This window comes from Thamnophis sirtalis, unplaced genomic scaffold, assembly GCF_051295495.1.
Source record: "Thamnophis sirtalis isolate CommonGarterSnake01/CBP01778 unplaced genomic scaffold, rThaSir2_p1.2 scaffold_8, whole genome shotgun sequence".
NCBI classification, from domain to species: domain Eukaryota; kingdom Metazoa; phylum Chordata; class Lepidosauria; order Squamata; family Natricidae; genus Thamnophis; species Thamnophis sirtalis.
In genome coordinates, this window is record NW_028261388.1 from 50,753,801 (window position 1) to 50,774,827 (window position 21,027).

Consider the following 21,027-nt stretch of genomic DNA (forward strand, 5'->3'; position numbering starts at 1 on the left):
GCCAGACTAAGGAAGTCCTATTAAAAAAGGAAGCTGCAGTAGCAGAGCGTAAGGCCCAAGCTGCAGCTTGATGGGTCTTGCGGATGACCGTCTCGGCCTTGCGGTCCTCAGCCTTTAATCCTTCTGAAATCTCAGAAGGAATTAACGCCGGTGAAGCAAGAGCAGCAATGGGGGCGTCCACAGTGGGAAACTGGAGGAGACTTTCCAACTCTGGGGAAGACGTGTATAACTTCTTATCCCCTGACCCAGGAGGATTAACTGCAGTCGGTTGGTCCCACTGCTCTGGATCAAATCAAGAAAAAGCTTGGGAGAAGGAATAACATCCTGCAAAGCCACCTGCTCAGCAAAGAGACGCTCGGTGGCATCCAGACCTACAGCAGCACTTTCCTTAGAAGCCGCCTCCCCCATGTGGGTGGTGGTCTTGGCCTTGTACAGTAAGGATTTAAAAAGAGCATGCCTGAATAGCCCGGGGGCAGTAGGCTGATCCCTAGGGAGGCCTTAGTCATCGGAAAATTCCCTATCCAGTATTTTACCTTCCTCCACTAAGGCAGACTCTGCACTGAAAACCGAGGGTAAAGGCGAAGGAGGATCCGTTTGCATAATGGAGGAATCCCCTTGCGATGCCTGAAGAACTAGGCCTGAGTGGGCCGCAACAGGCCTGGAGGCCTGGGATCTATGCAATAACTCTGCATCCACCCCTTTAGAAATAGCCTCGGAGATCATGAAATATAAATCAGGAGGAAGGCCCAAATCCTGGCCCTCCAGAGGCCTGAGGCCTGCAGCTGTGGGCGTGAATGTGGCAGAACCCCAGCACGAGGAGGTGAACGAAGAGAGGCCCCACTAGCTTCCGAAATAATTGGGGGGGAACGAGGCCCAAATACCCCCGCCTCAGGAAGGGGAGCTTGGGGAAGCTGAATATCAGGAGACCAACCCTGCTCAGTAACATGCACCGGAGAGACGTTTTGTTGAATCAGAACCGGGGGTGGACAAATGGGGGCCCCAGATGCTTTTGGGGGAACCTTGGCCTTGTCTTTGCGCTTATGCGACTTGTCCCAGGGAGCGGATGAGGCTCGAGGCCTACTGCTGGAGGCCCTGGTTGCGGCCCTGCCGGGCCTAGGGCTAGCCCCCCCTTCGCCAGGGGAACGGGGCTCGGAAATTGGCTCCACAGTACTTTTACCTACTGATTGATCGGCCATGGTATGAATTTGAAAGAGCTCAATCACTGAAACAAAGGAATCCAATTGTGCTCCTCTCGCCAAGAACGCCACGTGAAAGCAGAGACAAAGAGAGAAACGACCTCCTCCCTGAGTCAGCAGCCTCGAGTGAGGGAAAAGGGAGGGGCGGTAGCAGTGCGCAGACTCAGTGCGCGAAGAAAATCTGCTTTCTCATCCCGGACATTATCACGCATGCGTGAAATCGCTCCCAAATATGGCGATCGGCAGCAAGGGCGCGAAATTCAAATGCAAACGGCAGGGAGAAATCCCAACGGCCGATCCATGCAACCCTCCGGCAGCCACTCTAGCGAGAGGACGAGGGAGGTAGGCAGAGAGAGGAGGAGAATAGCTCTGTGAGGCCACAGCCTCGGATCCGACCGCGCCCGCAGGCGGGTGCTATCCGGCATGGGAAAGGCGGCGCTGGGAGACTCAGCATCCCTACGCGCCGAAACAAGGGGAGGACAGACAGAGAAGCCGTTTGTAAACGGCAAGATCGTCTTACGCTCCGGCTGCAGAAACCCGATATCCTTACAAGGGAAGCAGCAAAGGAGAGGAATCGGCTGGCAGAAACTGCCGCTTTACCTCCAATCAGAAAGAATCCACAGCAAAGTACCAAAAGTAAATCCATTAATATATGCAATAATCCTGAGAAATTGTCAATTAGTCAAGAGAGAATTGAAATAGGTCTCGTAGGCTTGGACTGAGTAAAGAGAACTGAGGAAAGGAAGGAAGTCCAGCCAGAGGAGGCATGGTTTAGAAATTTACATACTCAGTCTCAAGGCTAAAGGGCTAAGTTAAACCATGATTGGATTCCCGGAGCAGCACACAGGAGAATTACCGTATTTTCACCCATATAACCCGCCCACGCAAATAACCCGCGGGTTTTCCGGATCGTGTAAAATATTTTCCGTATACCCCGCCCACGCATATAACCCGCGACGAGTAAGAGAGAAGGGAAACAGCTGAGATGGGGGGGGAAGAAACGGAGAAACAAGCCTGCGCAAGCTGGGGAAGAGGAAAGGAACGGAAGAGAAGGAAACAGCTGAGATCGGGGTGGGGGAAGAAACGGAGAAACAAGCCTGCGCAAGCTGGGGAAGAGGAAAGGAACGGAGGAGAAGGAAACAGCTGAGATCGGGGTGGGGGAAGAAACGGAGAAACAAGCCTGCGCAAGCTGGGGAAGAGGAAAGGAATGGAGGAGAAGGAAACAGCTGAGATCGGGGTGGGGGAAGAAACGGAGAAACAAGCCTGCGCAAGCTGGGGAAGAGGAAAGGAACGGAGGAGAAGGAAACAGCTGAGATCGGGGTGGGGGAAGAAATGGAGAAACAAGCCTGCGCAAGCTGGGGAAGAGGAAAGGAACGGAGGAGAAGAAAACAGCTGAGATCGGGGTGGGGGAAGAAACGGAGAAAGAAGCCTGTGCAAGCCTCCGATTGTGTAAAATATCTTCCGTATACCCCGCCCACGCATATAACCCGCAGGGGGGCGCTGTGCATGTAAAAACCGCATATAACCCGCGGGTTATATGGGTGAAAATACGGTAACCTGTTTATACATGATACATCCAAGGCTACAACATCCCAGAGAATTAATTAGTCTCTGCATGACATGCCAGCAAAGAAAGCCTTATCCAGAACCTAGTTCCATTGTTCCAAAAATTCAGTTACAATCTTTTTTCTTATATTACTCATTGGTTTTAGTCCTGTATTCTGGGACAGCACAGAACAAGCCTTCTCTGTCTTTTTAACATGTCAGCTCTTCAATATTTAAAAAAGCACTAGAATGATTTCAGTTTTACCTTCTCTAAAGTAAATATACCCTGTTCCTTCAACTTTTCTCCACTGGAATAATTTTTCTTAGCCATGAACATTTTCATTACTTTCCATTGCATCTATTCCAATTTGCTACATTTTTCTTAAGGTACAAGATCCTGACTTTTGAGACTTTTAAAATTTTAATTTATTTAAACAAATTTTATGGCTGGCCAATTCATAGTGATGGTAGCTAACTGTCAATATAAAAAAGATCATGCCTTTTCACCGGGTGCCATACTATGGACCCATGCCATTCATACTTCTCTCCATCCATGTACAAGCACAAGCACATGCACACACACACACAGATGCAAATAAGATGAAATTATTGCTTTTCCATGCTTTTGAAACTCGTGGTTCTGTTAATGTAGCCACAAAAAATTATTATCAGGTGACACTTGTGATTTATTATAATTCAAAAATCTACTTGGTAAGCTGAATTACTATACCCCATTGCAATGCTATATTTCATTTTTTGCATTTATGTCTATTTCATTTTATTAATTTCAGCCATGTTTCCTATTTTATTGTTTGCCCAATTTTTGATACATACACATTTTCCCATATTTTGCTTGACTGAGATGCAAGCGTAAGAAATATAATGTTATAGAAATTAGTGGAATTTAATTTTCTGTGAAAAAAGCATGTCATATTTCATTGGAATTTACAGAATCACCCCATAATAGTCCTCCCCCTAACAAATAAATATCAATAGCATATTCCCTTCCCTCCATTTAAGTAACACAGACTAAGGTGATCATTTGGAAAAAAGAACAAGAATAATTCCAGTTGTGTGAACAGAAGGCTGCTTTAGCAACATTAAATTTAACCCACTGAATGTTTGATTCTAATAGTTTTCAGAATACTTAAATTCAGTGGCATTTTTATACATACACTTGCACCATCCATTATCAGCACGTTTTTTCCATCAGAAACATAGGACAGATAATGTAGAGCTGTATATGCACGAAGACCGTCACAAATGGTCCCAGCTGATTCCATCCAGGAGATTTTTTCAGGTTTGCGAACTATTTCACAAGGAAGAAAGTTTGGTGATAGACTTTATAGCAGTGTTGAAGCATACAGATGGTCCTTGACTGACAACCATTTGTTTAGTGATCATTCAAAGTTACAATGGCAGTGAAAAAAGTGACTTATGATCATTTCCCACACTTATGACAGTTGCAGCATCCCCATGGTCACAGGATCAAAATTCGGATGCTTGGCAATTAGCATATATTTATGCAGTTTCCAAGGATCATGTGATCACCTTTTGTGACCTTCTGACAAGCAAAATCAATGGGGAACCGAGATCCAGTTAACAACTGTGACAAGAAAGGTTGCAAAATGAGATGAAACTGTCTTAATAACTGTCTTGCTAAGCATTGGAAATTCTGATCTCAGTTGTGGTTGTAAGTCGAGGGCTACTTGTATATTAATTTAAACAAAACAACTGAAATGAAACATTCAAATTGCTATGCCTATGAAATCATTATCACACAAAAGTATTCAACATCCTCCCTTTTCCATTTGTTTCTCTATTAACAAATCTGATATATATTGATTTTAGTTGATCAACTACCAGATATTTTTGAGAATAATGTTGATTTGACAATGATGTCAAGACATGCACATTTGAAAAAAGTCAAAAGTAGTTGAGTCAATTGTTTCGTAGAATAACAATTTGTATTATTATTGGCTAACTTGTTTTGAGTGCTAGGTTAGCTTTCAAATACATATATTAAGAAACAATATACTTTAACATTGGAAATCTAGAAGTTACATTCAAAATTTAATATGAAATTTGTCCGAAGATGTTCCAAACCAGTTTCAAAATTACAGAAATACAAGAGCAAACTGAAATCCAGATACTATACAAACCTATACATGCCATATGATTATATAAGACTTCATATTTTCCTGTAAATTCTATATATTTACAGTATATGATTTACAATATGTACACACTTACAAATCTCTAAACATAGCTCCAAAATGAAATCCAAACATTTCCCTATTTCAAAGCAAATGGGGCACATTTTCCAACCGCAGAATAAATTTTACAACTGAAATTTTACGTGTTTTGCTTTGCAATGTGGAAGATTTCCAAATATGCTTTTCTACAATATACTAAACTCACCATGGCTGAGTTCACTGTATACACCAGTTCATGTAATAGTAACTTTAATTCCAGACCCAACTCAATGTTCTATTTCCACCCCTTATGATTTTTTGGGGGGTGGGTGGGGGGTGGGATTTGGCTATTTTCCTTCTTATTAGTTAGTAAATGCTTCCAAAAGAAACCAAGAACATCTTAGAATAACATATTAAAAAATGGAGCTTTTAAATCCAGGATAAAGTGCTTGTTTTTACACTTTCAGGGTTAGTCAGAAGGAAGAGTGAGTGAAGTAATAAGAGAAGTTTACCAGAAACAAATGAGTCAGCTTTTGTAGTTTCTGTTTAAAGAGAATAATAACTAATACTACTATTATTTAGAAGAAGTCAAATGATAATGTTTTGATATAAGATAACATTTTCATATTAAGTAAGTCTTATTATTCACAAATTGAACAATTTTTGAATACTTTAGGCAAGTACATTTCAAAAACAGTAATGTATTACTATGTTTTCTATCTACATACCTAAATAATGCTCATGAACCAGAATCTCTTCACACAATCCAGATTCTTCTGAATCCAATGGTAAAATACCTATGAAAACAGGATTTCCTCCAGCTTAAGACAAGAGTACAATCAGCTGAACAACATCCAAGCACAATAATTGATCTGCAAATCTTTGAATTCCATGTAATGCACCTGAATGCGAATAGCCGAGAAGTTTACTGTAATTTGTCCCTGATGTAGACATAAATAATCTGAATGAAAAATCCCCCCTTCGTTGTTCTTTCTTGAATAATCATGTTCTGTAAAGTAACACATTAAAATAAATGTACAAAATAGATATATAGCTGGACCAACGTGAGGATATTTTGAAGAAAGTGTTGAAATTTAAACTGAATTATAATCTTAATCACTTAATTTATAACAATTTATAAAACTATGTATTGCTGGTATTTGGCACTGGATAAATTGTCAAATGTGTGGTGGAATTTCAAATATTAGTTGGAATTGTACTCAGAGAACGTATTTTTCATCTTTGGTGGACATATAAGAAAGCTAGAAAATGCTGGGATCAAATATGTATTTGATTCAGAAGATTTTAAAAGTAAATGTACAATTGAAACCAAAGGTTTTTCTTTTTAGGTTTACAGATAGAAAGATCTTATGGAATTTTGTTTTTATGTAAAAGGAGGGAAAAATACAGGGAAGATAAGAGGTCACCAATGAGATATATCATGCTGATAGTTACTAAGGACAGGATCACACAGAGAGTCTTGGATTACATTCTGGGTCCAAAACAAAACGTTTTATTTCATATGCATGCCTATTCAGATATAATGGCATTGAGAATGGTCCATTCAAGGAGGATTAGAAAAAATCCTGTCAATATATTCATTAAATATTAACCATCCAAAAGGATTAAAATTTTCCTAGAAGAAATTATAGTTTTCAATGCCAACAAAGTTAAGCAATGGGCTATTTGAAAATACATAAACAGGAAGGTCCAAAATAACAGATTTGTTTTAACTGGTAAATTTTTACAATTAAAATGTTTTAGTTAATTAGATAAACTTACCTACTACCTCATCTTGAATCTTAAAGGAAGACACTTTATTTCCAACTGGAAAAAAGGAAATAAAGGAACAATAAAACACATAAAAGAACTATAGCACTTAAAATAACGTTACTGTTAATAATAATTTATTATAAAGTCTTCTAATACAATATGTGATCCACAACTTGATAACTACTGTATTTTTTGGAATATAAGATGCACCTTTTTTCCTCAAAAAAGAGGCTGAAAATATGGGTGCGTCTTATACACCGAATACAACATTTTTTTTGCCTCCCGAAGCCCTGCCCCTTCACCAAAATGGCTGTGCATACCCTTATGGAGGCTTTCAGATAGCTCCTGGGGGCTGGGGAGGGCAGAAATGAGCACTGGCTTTTTTTGGCTCCCCCCAGCCCCCAGCAGCACTCTATAAGCCTCCATTAAGGCTATGCATGCAATTTTTAAAACAAAAAACAGGCCCGTTTTTGCCCCCCCCCTCCAGGAGCACTCTGCAAGCCCCTGCAAGGTCATTCATGCCTTTTGGGGGGGGATGGGCCAGTTTTGGTGAAAAATGGGGTGTTTTAGGGGGGTTTGCAGAGTGCAAAAACTTTTTTTTTTCCTTTTGGAAAGCTCTTTAACTGATTGATGAGAATTACATTGATCAAGTGCTGTGCCTGCAGAAACACCTACTGTATTTCTCTCTATTTCTCTCTCTCTCTCTCCCTTTATCTACCTACCTACTCTCTCTCTCTCTCTCTATTTCTCTCTCTCTATTCCTCTACCTACCTACCTACCTACCTACCTACCTACCTACCTACCTACCTACCTACCTACCTACTGTATTTCTCTCTATTTCTCTCTCTCTATCCCTTTATCTACCTACCTACCTAACTACTCTCTCTCTCTACCTACTGTATCTCTCTTTCTCTCTCCCTTTATTTACCTACCTATCTAACTACTCTCTCTCCCCCTACCTACCTACTATATTTCTCTCTCTTTCTCTCCCTGTCTATCCCTATCTACCTAACTACTTTTTTAAAAAAATGCCTCTTCAAAACCTTGGTGTGTCTTATACTCCGGTGCATCTTATACTCCGAAAAATATGGTATAGTTAGTTTTAAAAATTTCTGAGAAGGGTAAGGAAAAAAGTTTCTTTGAAATAGAATTTAATAGAAGACTGAAAAGGAAAGCAAGTCTGGACATTACATTCCCAAGAATAAAAACAAATACATGAAGGGGGAAAAAGATTATTAAATTTACATATCCATTTCATATATAGCTTCAAAACAAACACAGATCAATCAATAACATGCAAGCAATAAACAAAATAAATTCAGTTAATGAAGATAATGTATCTTAATGCAAGTTGGGTGTTTCTGTAGATTAAATAATAATTGGCACAAATGTTTTAAATTAAATTTCCTAACACCCTCACTCAACTTCATTAGGTGAACTTATCATGGCAAACTATCACATGGCTTCTTTAAATTTTGGCCTAATATGTTGTATAAACATGTTATTGTCATTTATAAAATAATGGCTTATGTATGCATAATTGTGGCAACTACTGTCTCCATTGCAGCATTAATGCAAACTTTTATACAGGACCAGTAAAAATGCATTTTAAGAGACTCTTAAATAAAATGATCCTGCACTTTAATCCTGATAAGCCTTTAGCATTCACGTTTGCTAAAAGCAAAATACCTCTTAGTTGGCATACATTTTTTTTATTTTAGAGGTGTGGCGGAGAATCTGCAGTCCTTTAAATATTGCAGAATTACAACTTCTAGTAGCCGAGAAGCCGTAATTCCGTTTAATTCTGGATTGTTGTAGGTTCTTAGAGAGTAATAGGATCTGTAAGAGGATTACTGAACCTAGGGTCAGGTAATTTTAATATAGGAGTACATCAATGTTTTATAGAAATACTATGCAAATTAGTATACTTACTTTCCAACACAACACCAGCAATTTCCCTTCCAACAGGTAGAACTTTCTTCTCTTTTTTTATTTCTGATAAAAACTAATTACAATAACACAATGTCTATTGTCAAGATTAATACATCTGCACAGGAAATAATAAAATACTAATATGGATTCCTGCTAATAAAAAGGAGACCCTGATTATTTGAAAAAAGAAAAAAGAGTCTACAGCTGCAATAAAATGCATTTTGTCCAGAAAGCAAATATTGAGCGTGAAGAAATCCTTCTTAAGTTATGCACCAAACTATAAGTCTAGCATTCTTGAAACTATAAACTTAGTATCAAAGTTTAGTTTTCATAATGATTACATTCCAGAACCAATTTAATTTTGTAAATTGTAAACACTTGAAAGTTTGACTAAAATAGCAATAGCACATAAGACATATACCACTTCACAGTGCTTTACAACCCTCTCTAAGCAGTTTAGAGAGTCAGCATATTGCCCCCAACAATCTGGGTCCTCGTTTTACCAATCATGGAAGGCTGAAAGGCTGAAACAACCTTGAGCCAGTCAGACTCAAACAGCCAAGCTGCTTGCAGTCAGCAGTCAGCAAAATTAGCCTGCAATACTGCATGCTAACCACTGTCTCACCATAAAAGTATGTAATACATATACATTTTCAATTTTATCATGTTTAAAAGGAAGCTGCATAAGTTTAGAAGTACTTTATTTGTAATTATTTATAAGATTTCTATTTTATATTTTAATTATTAAAATAAGTATCAAAGCATAAAATATCTAGCTTTTTATATGGAACATATACTTTTGAATGCATAATATTGTAAGTTGTAGCTCTACTTCTATGTACATACTGCCAATCGAACTAACGGGACAAAATAATGTACCCAAAAGAGTGCTTAATTTATGTAAGGCAACACTCACATAAACCTGTATTAGTACCAATGCAGGTGTAATGGTAATCATGTGAAAGTCTGAAGTAACATATATGTGGTAAGTGAATCAATTATCTCGTGTACAACAGACCATTGCAAAGATCTTGCCTATTCACTATTATGACAGAGAAGCTAATCATTTGAGCCTTAGGATACAATGTTATTTTTCTTTCTTAATGTAACATTTTATATATTTGACAAAGTAAAAGTTTGCCTGAAGGACCATTTTGTCTCAATTATATCAACTCATCTCACCAGTCAGGCAGGAAGAACATGTTATGGACTCTGTGGTTAAAGAATTCTGACCGGAGGGGGTCTAGGAGAGTCTTTTTGCTGTCACCCTTACCTTATGGAACATTCTGCCCCCGGATGTGAGGTTAGCCCCCCCCTCCTGTCACTTTCTGGAAGAGCATTGCAGACTCTCTCAACTGGCAGGGGATCCAAGAACGATATAAAACCGCTGGGGATAATTGATGGTTTGAAGGCACTATCTTCGACTTTTGTTATTTTTTGTAAGGATCTTATAATTATGGTTTTTTTTTACTTGTAAACCACTCATAGTCACTTAGAGAGTAAGATAGATAGCATAGAAATTTGATTAACAAGTAAATAAATTTAAAAACTCAGATCAATTTATCTATTAGGAAACAAAGTGAAGGATTAAAATTAACTATATGCTTACAAATAATCTTATGTTTCAAGCTTTGTAGTGAGCTGAGTTTGCTATAAAATAGTATGTCTAGAACTGGTTTGTGATTCATATATGAATTTATAAAATACAGATAAGATGGTCAAGATATTGAACTTTCTTGCATAAATGTGCATGAAAGTTTATTCACAGAAAAAATTCATAATCATTTGACAAATATGTGTGTGTGTGTGTGTGTGTGTGTGTGTGTGTGTGTGTGTGTATGTATGTATGTATGTATGTATGTATGTATGTATGTATGTATGTATATATAATAAAAATACCTTTTTATCAATCCAGCTAAGAGCACAGGCTTTAACTTGCACTTTCACATGGTGGTCACTCACAATAGGAAGGCTATCCTAAGAGAAAGCACAGGCACAATTGCTCATATATTTTTAGAAAGCAAATTCAATACAGAGAGTCCTTGACTTACAACAGTTCTTTTAGTGACCATTCAAAGTTACAATAGCATTGAAAAAAATGACTTATGACCCTTTTTCACACTTATAATTGTTGAGGCATTTCCATGGTCACATGATCAAAATTCAGACACGACAACTGACTCATATTTATGACACTTGCAGTGTACTATGATCATGTGATCCTCTTTTGCAAACTTCTGACAAACAAAGGCAATGGGGAAGCCAGATTCACTTAACAACCATGTTACTAACTTAATGAATGCAATGACTCACTTAACAACTGTGGCAAGAAAAGTGGTAAAATGGGGCAAACTCACTTAACAAATGTTTCACTTAGCAATAAATTTTGGGCTCAAGACCATAAATTATGGTCATAAGTTGAGGACTACCTGTAGCTTCATTAAGAAATAAATAACTGTCAAGAACATACAGTATTTCAGAGAAATAGCATTGGCACATTAGGACAATCAAGGTTACTCATTGAAACTTTCTTTGAAATTTTGATGCTATGCAACTGAAGGCTTATACAGGTAGTCTTCAAGTTATGGCTGGTCATTTAATGACCGCCTGGAGTTATGATAGCCTTGGAAAGAGTGCCTTGTGGCCTGTAAAGCACTTTGCCACCTAAAACAACCCCCTCCAGTGCTAAGTGATAGCAGTCTATGTGCTTGGCAATCAGTTTGCACTTACAACCAATGGTCAAGCACCCTATGATCATGTTATCACCATTTACAAAATCTTCTGCCAGTTTCCCCAGAAAGTCAACGGGAAGAACAAGGAATATTGTAAGGTGCTGCTGTGGAGCTGAGATTTCCTCCCAGCAGGCAGCTCTTTGGGTGGGGTGGGGGGACACTCTTCAAAGGACTACAGGAATTGAGCTCAATTCCCAAAGATCTGAGCTCCATTACTGCAGCCCTTCGAATAAGTTTCTTTCCATAAACAGAGAGGAGGGGAACTTCTCCGAAGGACTATAGAAACAGAGGTCAGATCCTGAAGATCAAGGCTCCAATACTGCAGCCCTTTGAAGGACTTCTCCACGTGGAGGGAAGATGAACTCTTTCGGTGGGCTGCAGGAATGAACCTGGGATCTTCAGGATCTGTGCACCTCATTGGAGTTTGTCTACTTTCCAGTGTGAAAGGGAACTGGTCCAGTCAGGAAAGAGGCAGGATGGAGAAACAGGATGGAGAAACAGAGCTCACATCCTGAACATCCCAGCTGTGTTTCTGCAGTTTTGAAGCAATTCCCTTCCACAGAAAGAGGGGAGCTGAAAGCTCTTTTGTCTCTCTGCTTAACAATTGACAGATTGCTTAACAACTGCAACTGCGAATGCCAGAATTCTGTTCATTGAGCGAAGGAATCATTTCCCTCAATGATCAAGATTCTGGTCCCAATTGTAGTTGTTAAGTTAGGACTACCTGTACTGCTGAATAAATATTTAAAATGTAATCCAAGCAGTGTTAGGAACAGCAATGAAAAGAGAAATTCAGAGTTACATTACATGCAAAGATTTGTAACAAATTCGAGCAGAATATTAGGTTTCAAAAGGCAACCAGGGGAGGAGAGGAATATTAATTGAAGCAAAGAGGCAACAGCAAGCAGGGATGCTTAATCTATTCCAATCTGTCACTTTATTTTATTCTATAATCTGTAAGGCGCTTTTCTTCATGTAGAGAAAATACAATAGTGAAAAGTAATTATAATTTTGGAACAACAAAATAGAGAATTGAACAGCAATGTTATAAAAACAAAGTGGAAAATTGAAACATCTCTCACTTTTACCCCTTCCATCTGCTTTCCCACAAATAATCAACTGTGTCACATATTTCCCAGAAACATTTAATCCTGTTCTAAGAAAAAATATGGTAAACTGCAAATCTAATGATATGCAGATATTTTATAAAACTGTACTATAAAACATTATAGGCAAAACAATTGTAAAATAAATAACAATATATGTAAAATCATTTTCATATAATTATTTGCCAACAATGCTTTCCACAACTGCCTTAGGACACCATTTATAAAAGTGGTATTTTAATAAAACTGGCTGAAATGCAGTAGATTCAGCATAGTAACACATCATTTATGCCTAATATAAGAGGGCTTGTATCATGTTGAAATAGTTTATTCAATGTGTTTTGGAAATAGCTTCTTTCCTTTGCTGTGCTCAGCAAAGATTTAAAATTATGCCAAAGATAAATGCATTGTGACTTCAATATTACTAAGCAATTCCTGCTAAAATGCAAGACTGACTTCCTTGAATTCATGTGGTTACACTGTTTCTTCACTATTTTAGATAATTTTTTTTAAAATGGAAAGTGATAAATTTTGCTGACAGATGTACTTCTTTTCCTGTGCTGTGAAGAACAAACTGCTGGACCTAGAGGTTTCTACTTTAAAAATACAAATTATTACATAACTTTAAGAGCAATAAGTCTAGGCTTGGTTCTTAATGGCTAAACCATAGTTTGAATTGTGCTACATGCTTTCATGTTTCTTCCTATCATAATATAGTTCTATTCCCTCTCCTGAGTTCAAACAATCCAATATGCCATTAAATCTGTATTAACTATAGTTTACACAAGGAGTTCCTAATCTTGGCAACTTTAAGACGGGTGGACCTCAACTCCCAGAATTCCCCAGGCCCCAGCATGTATCTTAAAGTTGTCAAGACTGGGAACCCCAGGTTTACACAATTATACTCCACCAGAATATTTGGAAATCTGTTCCAAATTTTGATTCTTTGCCTGCTTCCTTTCAGGAAATAAAGGCCTTTTGACTGAAAATAGATTAAAATAAATGGAACTTACATACACACAGATCACAAAATCAGTTAATAATAACATGATATAATACATATAAAAAAGGCCTGTGATCATGCTTAATCTATTTTGCTATTAAGAAAGCAAAATTCTACAACCTACAATTTAGCTTTTATTTAGTTACTGTGAGAGTTATTCTTGGATCTTTATTCACCAAATATACAATCTATATCTCCCTAAATATACAATTCTGTCCAAAGAGCATAAAGAGGTATTAGGAGCCAATTTTTAATAACTCAGACAAAATTACAATAGAGTAAAATATGAGTCTGTGATTTGATAGTTTCATCCTTTTAAGGGTGAAACATTTCTGCATTGATGATTTTTTGAAATTTAGGAAATAAATTAGAAAGCAAAGCTGATGGCAAGATATCAAACTTCAATAGCATTAAACCCCTATTAAATGTATTATTTATAGGTGAGCCAAAGTGTGTTGAAACATAAACAACATTTTATTCTAACCTGTCCTGTGTGTTAGAACATACTATATTCGGTTTGTAATTCTCCATTGGGAATTTGTTGCCTGAGAAATAAGTAACATTTTCTTGTCCCAAGCTCATCAGCAGCTCAGGTAAAAATTCCAGTTTTTGTAATTTGTCCTCTATTTGTTGTTTCCATGAAGAAGAAAAAAATGTCTGTCAGAATAGGATGCATCAGATCTTGAGCTTGAAAATTAAAATTTATTTGATATTTAAACACAAATAATTAGACACAATTGTTTCAATTTTAGGAGCTCTGCCTCTAAACATGGGCAATATTGTTTCATTTATCTTAGAAATAGATTTTTCTGGTTTGTAATAGTTGATGCCTGGGTTTAGTTGGGTTTTGTCTGGGACTTGTGTCAATGTCTTGGTTTCAAAAAGTTTCATTGCAACTGGTACACTTGCTTCTGAACTCTTCTGAACATCCAAAGCCACCTAGGCAGTGTAAGCTTCTCCAAATACTGCAGTAATAAGCCCAGATTCTTAACAAATGGAACATTGCTGCATATTATGCTCCTCGAGACTCAAAGTCCATTTTTAACACAAATGCATGACCTTTATTTTCTTATAGTTAATCTGTAATAAGTGTTACTTATAGAAATAGGTGCGTTCCCATATGGTCAACTAGTATCTGCAATAATATTGCAGTATTATATGCATATAAAACAGTATACTGTAAGTATATGTGTCTATATCCCAGTTTTGAGGAAATAACCTACCACCACACTGCTGTAAAACTTGAATAATAACAGGTACAAAATGCATCCTTATTTATCCTTTTACTAGTTGGTGTTGAATTGGAGAGGTAGCTGCTATGTATATCTCATTTTCAGGATAATATTCTTGTGAAGTGCAGTACGGCAACTCTATTGATTGGAGATGCCTTAAGCGTATGACTTAAAATTAAAATCAAAGGGCTGCTTAAGATCAAACAGAGCAAAAAGGCATGATTTAGGTGGCTAGATATACTGTTCAATTTAACCCTGGGAAAATATCAGTCCCTGATTGAATACAGAACTCTGAATAGATGGATAAGATAGCAATGTAACTCACCTTTTCCAGGAAGATGAACTCTCTTTCTTTTTCAGAATTCTGCTGCCAATATAAGCCTTTCATAGTGATCTTTAAAATTCAGAGAAGAACATAAAGTATCGTTGCTCTAAAACTCAGATGTTAGAAAATCTTCAGGTCAGATACAGTAGTCCTAAACAATTTCTATCTAAATATTTGGTAAGTTTTGGTAAATTTAAAGTTTTACCCAAAAAGTTTGTAGATGTTAATCTATACATTACATATGAAGGTAAAAGAGGTGGTATTTCTGTATTATTTCCCATTCCAAAACTGATGCCAAATTGTTATGTGACATCGGTTAGGTTGAATGACATGCTCACAAGAAGTATGCTACCTCCTCATTGGACTCCAATTTGTGATGCTATTTATTTTATTTATTAAATTTGTATAGCCGTCCCTCTCTCCAAAAGCAACTATTATAAAAATGCATCTGTGATTAGTTTATGATTCAATGTGCTGCACAATACATCCAACATGGTAAATTTATGGTTGCCTATTGTGCAAATACAAACAATTTGATTCATTCAGAAAACTATTAACTATGCATCAGTGTTATTCCTTTCAAAATGGTAATAATAAGCAACATAGCACTGGATCCAAAGTGCATTTTCTTTACAATTAGAATAAAAGCAGTATTTTTCTTCCTAATTAATAGTATAGGTTTGAATAAATTTATTTATTTACAGATTAATCCATTGTGTGGATGCAACTTTTCATTGGGCCAATGAGAAAATATTTATGTGAGTTTATGTGAGTCCCCTTGGGGAAAAAGGCGGCATAGAAATATAATAAATTCAATTCAATTCAATTTAGGATTACTATACAAAACCACCATTCAGCGTCTGAATGTATACATTACTCTTTGCTGAATCAAACGGTAATACTAAACCATGATTTACAAATAATAAAACCTGAATTCACATAATATACCAGATCAAACCTAAACAATCATATTGTAAGCTAAGGGTCAATCATTTATGTTACAGTTTAGCGTAATATGTGAATTCCTATTAGCTAAAGATATTTTTTCCTCTAATTTTTGAGAAGGAACCCACGCCTTAACAGATTTGGCTTATCTGTGATTACGAGAGGGTTACGGGTTCATCTGCATCGCAACATTCACTCCCTGCCGTTCACACGTCTAGCACCCCTCACCCACGCGAGAAAAAGAGTCCGCAACTATCTCGCCAAGCCCATTACCTCTTTGAGGCCCCCCTTTTATTCTCGCGGGAGCGGAAACGTCGATCGCCAAATCCTACAAATAAGGGTTCCCTGAAAAGGCAACTGTTAATTGGCCAAGCCGACTGTCACTCAAAGTAGAGGCGGGACCGTAGGGCAAGAATCTTCGATTCAGACGTATCTTGAGCGTTTCCCGACTCTTTGAGTTTCTGAATTAAAATGACTACATTTCCCGGTTACTCTGGCGAATCATCTGATTTCAGTTCTCAGCGCCTCTCCAATTGCTGAAGGGTGGAAAAGTCGGAGTGGACACGTGAAAATCCGAGTGCTTTGGTTTGAATGGTGTTCGAGGTTATGTGTACTTTTTTTCTGATAGAAAAAGAAGTTCTAATGACCTTCCCTGGGCTGGCACTTCAGCTCTATATACCTTTTCCTTATATCATTTCCACATTCACTACGGCTACCGTTTTGTGACCGTAACGAACGATACGTGCAAACTCGAAAGTCCCTCAGGCATCATATAAATCGGCGCTTACAGCGATCAATTGGGCGGCCTTTCCGCCTTTCCTACTGGTGGAAGGGAGTGTCCGTCATTTGGAAGAGGGGCGGGATCGCTGCGTGAAGGAAAACTCGGTTGGCTGCCCGGGGATTGGTCTCTCTCCGCGTTGCGCAGTAATACAGCGGGCGTGTGAGAGGGAGAAGAAGCCGGGAGGGCAGGTCTCTTTCCCCCTCCCCCTCCTTTCTCCCCGAGACGGCGGTGACTCTAAAGAGGCGGCGGCGGTTAAAGCAGCAGCGGCGGGAGGAGGAGGAGCGGGCGCGGGAGGGACGGGAATGGTGCGTTTGGCGGAGGCAATGGCCCAGCCGTCTCCTCTCCGCCCTGGCCGAGATTGTGAGGAGGACACCCGAGACCGATAGATAATGAGGTAACGGCAGGGAGTGGAAGGGAGTCGGGCTGTGGGAAAGGGCTGATTTGGCGGGGAGAGCGCAGGGGTCAATCGGGGGAGGTGAGCGCAGGCGCTTGGAGGAGGAGGAGGAGGAAGAGGAGGAGGAGGGCACCCAGCCCCTTCCCCAAGGCTTTGCTACGGGTCTTTCCCAGAGCTGCGAAGGTTGGGGCCGCAGACGGCGTCCCCTTCTGCCTTCTATGTGTCCGGGGCTGTTTCCCCCCTCCCGATGGTTTCCAGATTCTCGCCTTCTGCCTCGTCCTCTTTCCTCCTAGCCCCGCTCTTTCTTCATCGCATCAGCCCCCTTGGCTTGCGTGATCCTGGTCCGTGGACAGTGACCTCTATCGCGCATCGGGAACTCTTCGCTGGTGGCCGTGATTGCTTTTATTTATTTATTTATTTATGTATTTATGTATGTATTTATTTATGACTAGGGACGATGCGGGCGCGGGTCCCGCTGGGTGAACCTTTTTTGACTCCCTAGTGGGAGGGGGCGGAATAGATGGAAGGAGCCGGAGCCAAAGGGTGTGCTGGAAAGACGGGCCCTGTTCTCTGTGCATGGCTGGTGGCCAGTTCGGACAAGCGAGTGCCCTGCCTCGTCTGTGAAAGGGTGTCAACGCCTCTCTTGCGTGGCTTTATGAATCAGCTTGTTTGTACTGTATCGGTTCTGATCAACTCCCTGGAAGATTATATAGTAACGCAGACAAATAACTGGATAATCCTCTGCTGGATAATCCATGAACTGTTGTCCCTGGCAGCCATGGCTCATTGAGAGGAATCTCATTTACATTAGGCTCTGACATTTTCTGGCAAAACAAATACTAGTAAAAAAACCTTTACATCTTTGCATCTGCCTGGCTTGCACTGTCTGGTACTGACCCTCCCAGCCCCAGCCTGTGTCCAAGAAAGTTACATCCCCCCCCCACTCTAGTGAAAATGCTTCCAACACATTTTGTGGCCAGCTTTGATTTAGATGACTGGTATTAAAAATGAAAAATCCCAGATAACTACTTGAATGGTAATATCCAATGAATGAAAGGCACTGCAGTGTATCTTGTGCTCAATAGTATAGTTCAAAAGTTAGAAGATGAAATGTCAGCATTTATGAGGAGGGTAAATAACTATGGCATGATTTAACATAGGGATGCAGAACATCTTGTTGCCTCTAGTTTTAAGAATTATCTATTTCTTCAGGAATCTAACTACTGTTTTCTTAGAACAGACAGAAAACATGGCATCTGCTGCATTAGGAATTAAGTCAGTTTCCTTCATGTGTTAAGTTATTGTTTCTAATTTTTTTCAAAATGATCCTCCAGGGATGTTTATATCTTTTATAAACATCTTATTTCTTATATCGTTAATTGAGTGGAAACTAGATAGTGTAGCATACAGAAATTAGATTGTAATGATTAGGCAAGCAAATCGGTCTGCTCCAAAAATGGAGTTTGAGAGGCAGAATCTGGCAACTTTCAAAAGTACAAAACGTTACAAACAGGCAATATAAAAAAACCCATTAAACTGCATATAAAGTAACAACATAGAAAAATTAGCCAGTAGGAAAGCTTAAATGTATTTCAGCTAAAGTTTCAACCAACTTGCCAGAAGGTGAAAATAAATAATTAAATGCTGTATCATATATTAAAATAAAACTGAAAAATATTAAGTTTGAGCATAAAAAAATAAAACTTAGAGAAAATACAAAAAGTCGCTGATAGTTTTAAAATGGAAATGGAAACAATTCTTGAATATGTAATTCTAGACTATGCACTGGAAGGCTAAAATACTGTTACATCTAGCAATTGTCTTTTAAATTTGAGTGAGTTTTATAAAGATTTATTGCAGAACATAGTTATCCTTTCTCAAGCAGAAGCCCAAAGTATGTGTTGAACAAACTTTGTTCAGCTGAATCAGCATTTTTATCCTTGTTGGCTGAAATCAATGGTGCTTATAGTCTGAAATATTTACAGATTCAGATTAGGACATTCTTATTTTGCCCCCTTATTTAGTCTGTTTAGGATTTTAAACATTGCACCCTGCATTTTAAATAGCCCTTTAAATTGAATCCATGCTGCCTAGCTGGTAAAATTAGCAAAATCTACTCCATTCACTGAGTTTCGACTATTTTATTGAATATATATTTTGCCTTTCCAACCACAGCTACTCTCCATAGTTGTTAATGGAATATGAATACAAAATCCAGTAAATTACAAAGAAGCCAATAAGGTAAATTTAAACCAACCTCAAATATTGTAGGAAGTTTTTCATAAGGCAGAGTCTGAAAACCCAGGCAGAATGATATTAAATTCAGCTTTTCAAATAATATGGATTTCATATATTTCATATATTTCATATATTTCATATATTTCATATATTTCATATATTTCATATATTTCATATATTTCATATATTTCATATATTTCATATATTTCATATATTTCATATATTTCATATTTCAAGGTTTTATATTTCATTACAAAACTTTTATATAGTTGGTATTTCAAATAAGGTCAAATTATGTAAAGTTTTATGACTATCTTCTTGAATTGTGCCTGGAAATAGAAACATAGAAAATTAGCAGCAGAAAAAGACCTTTTGGTCCATTGAGATTGCCCTTTGAGGTTTTTTGTTTTCTTTTTAATTTATGTATTTATTATTTTCAATTGTTATTTTTATTTTTATTTTATTTTTTGTCAGATTACCTTGCATTGATAATGCTGATATATGAGTAACTTGCTAACAAAAACTAGCCCTGATTAGTAATTTGAACTCCTTTCAAAAGTAGCTCCGTTCATGTTAAAATGTGAGAGTTTGGACTAGGGTATTTATTTTTTAAAATAAATCAATCAGTCCCTCTTTACTTATTAATTTATGGGATAACAAAAGCTTTAGGACTGATTTCTAAACAACTTTTTGCTTTTCTGCTTTATATGAATTACAAATTATGTTTTTAAGCATTATTAGTATTATTGTGAGATTATTTTTAAAATCCTTCTAGACATACTGGACTTCTACAAGAGAACAGTAAGAAAGTACAGAAAATTACATATAGGTATAGAAAAATTAAAATTTGGGGCAGTCATATGGTTTTTAGTTGTGTTTTTAGCATATTTATTGGAAAGATTGTAAGCCTCTCGAAGTCTTCTTGGAGATGAGTGGCCTTAACAAATACAGTAAATAAAAATAAAATAAAATAAATACTCTTGTCAAGTTAAACTTGAATTGTGAACCCTACTATATGATTTTGTTGAGAGCATATCAAAGTGTTTTTAGATTTCTTTGCTTACATTTTTCAACTTTCCAGCCTAGCTTGCAGCTCTGGTGGTCCCTTTCAAATACTACCAGGCTTGATTCAGCTTAGTTTGAAAGTCCTGACATAATCAATCTGTTCTGCCAACTGAGATGTTACCATGTACAGTTTTATTTTAGCTAGATCTGTGCTTGGGGAAAAAGGGAAGAAAACACAAGTATGAGATATCTGCTCCTCTTCTGGGTCAAATTTGCCTTTGCCCTATTATGCTGAGACTCCAAAATGCAAAGGATACTTCCTTTTGGGCCTTGGTTTTCTGTTGCCTGCAAAAGCCAAAGTCTGTCTCCTTCCAGTTTTGCTGTTGCAGAATAACTGATAGTTACAGTTGACTGCCATATTTATCCTAAACACAACAATTCTCTGGTCGCTTGCAGGAAAATTAGATAAAAAAATAATAAAGGTTGTTAAAAATTTGGAGCCGTGTTCAACCTCTTTACTTTATGAACCTTGAATTGCAAGTTTTAGCAAAAAAAGCTTCCCTTTCTCCCATGCTACACATTTGTGAAATGTGTTTTTTTTACTTGTTGGAAGTAATATTCTAAA

The 21,027-nt window shown here is 37.9% G+C and overlaps 2 protein-coding genes across 10 annotated transcripts in view; one reads left to right on the plus strand and one right to left on the minus strand.

The window, feature by feature from the left end:
- The window catches only part of CRYZL1 (crystallin zeta like 1), a 34,047-nt gene extending 17,276 nt beyond the window's left edge, over positions 1–16,771 (minus strand). Inside the window, exons 1-7 of one of the 3 annotated variants that reach the window (XM_087721627.1) lie at positions 16,664–16,771; positions 15,040–15,108; positions 10,541–10,618; positions 8,642–8,714; positions 6,719–6,763; positions 5,665–5,733; positions 3,917–4,050 (exon numbers count right to left, since the gene is read on the minus strand). In XM_087721627.1, the coding sequence (XP_087577753.1) occupies positions 3,917–4,050; positions 5,665–5,733; positions 6,719–6,763; positions 8,642–8,714; positions 10,541–10,618; positions 15,040–15,102 (462 nt within the window). In that variant the 5' untranslated portion in view covers positions 15,103–15,108; positions 16,664–16,771. Of the gene's footprint in view, positions 1–3,916; positions 4,051–5,664; positions 5,734–6,718; positions 6,764–8,641; positions 8,715–10,540; positions 10,619–15,039; positions 15,109–16,112; positions 16,235–16,257; positions 16,583–16,663 lie in introns of those variants that run through there. The other 2 variants (XM_087721626.1, XM_087721628.1) reach the window with 2 other exon arrangements.
- Positions 16,772–16,972: 201 nt separating this feature from the next.
- Positions 16,973–21,027, plus strand: part of ITSN1 (intersectin 1) — a 104,747-nt gene continuing 100,692 nt past the window's right edge. For 2 of the 7 annotated variants that reach the window (XM_087721618.1, XM_087721619.1), the window contains exon 1: positions 16,974–17,159. The gene's annotated coding sequence lies outside the window, so the exon portion shown is untranslated. Of the gene's footprint in view, positions 17,160–21,027 lie in introns of all 7 variants that reach the window. The other 5 variants (XM_087721624.1, XM_087721623.1, XM_087721620.1 and 2 more) reach the window with 4 other exon arrangements.